Source organism: Tupaia chinensis, unplaced genomic scaffold (assembly GCF_000334495.1).
Source record: "Tupaia chinensis unplaced genomic scaffold, TupChi_1.0 Scaffold000558_1, whole genome shotgun sequence".
Taxonomy (NCBI): domain Eukaryota; kingdom Metazoa; phylum Chordata; class Mammalia; order Scandentia; family Tupaiidae; genus Tupaia; species Tupaia belangeri.
In genome coordinates, this window is record NW_006160070.1 from 1,546,243 (window position 1) to 1,547,337 (window position 1,095).

General features: G+C 67.4%; 1 protein-coding gene across 1 annotated transcript in view; it reads right to left on the bottom strand.

The window, feature by feature from the left end:
- TAF4 (TATA-box binding protein associated factor 4) overlaps positions 1-1,095 on the bottom strand; it is a gene marked incomplete at its 5' end in the record, with an annotated part of 69,233 nt that overhangs the window by 36,137 nt on the left and 32,001 nt on the right. Inside the window, 1 exon segment of the mRNA XM_014591310.1 lies at positions 434-600. Within this exon segment, the coding sequence (XP_014446796.1) occupies positions 434-600 (167 nt within the window).

Sequence of the window (1,095 nt, forward strand, 5' to 3'; positions counted from 1 at the left end):
CCGCCCTCCAGGGGGGTCGCCGCCCCCCACCCAGCCGAGGACTCAGGGCCACAGCACGGCCAGACACCGCGGGAGGCAGAGTCGAGCAGGCAGCACAGCCCCAGGGCATCAGGGCACTGGCCGAGGGGTGGCCACTGGGCAGAGGCCCCAGCACTCCACTTGAGCAGCCCCTCCACGCTGAGGAGTTGGGTCTAACCAAGGCCGACAGCCAGTGTGGGGGCCCGGGAACACCTTGGGAGGTGTCCTCCGCCTGACAGCCGAGACTGCCCCGCAGTGCTCACTGTGGCATCGGTGAGTTACGGGCTATGACCCCCCACCCCTGTGCAGATGAGGAACCTGAGGCATGGGACCCGCGAAGCTGCAGGGGACGAGAAGGGTAGGCTCTGGCCTCCTGGCGTGCACGGCGGTGGGAGGGGCGCGTGCGAGCACTCACCTGTACAGCAGAAATCTGGACGGGAGGGGCACTGGTAGGGGTCGCAGGGCGGGGTGCCATGCTGGTCTGAGGCTGAGCCTGGGCGTGAGCCTGGGCCTGCATCTGGGCCAGGGCCTGCTGAGGGATCATTAACAGCTGCCCATTCTCACTCCGCACGAGGACCATTCCTGGGACAAAGGAGACCTGGCGTCAGGAAGCGTGCCGACCCCGGGTGCCGCCGCCCGCCAGGAGGGGACCAACTAAGCCGGTGGAGACGGGCGGCACGGTCACTGGGAAGGGGCCAGCGCTCCGGGGTTCAGAGAGAAGCTGCACCTTCTCTTAGAAATAAACAGAGCAGCAAAGCTGCATACGTGTGGTTCGTCTGCACCCCAGACCCCACATGGGCCCTGTACCCACTCCACGCTGCCACACCTGCCACACGCTCACCACTGTCACTCCAGGGAGCCAGGTTCACAGAGTGGCGAGTGCAGGGCCCGGCCCACCTCCCTGTCACATCCCTCTCTGTGTGAGTCCCAAAATGTGCCTGCTGGGCACACAGGCTGGGCCGGGCCCGGAGGGTACGACCGTCTCTACAGCCCACACCCCCAGAGCCCTCCCCAGTGCAGCCTCCTGGGGCACCACGTGCCCAGTCTCGCCCCGGGGAGGGGTGCAGTCCTGTGCGC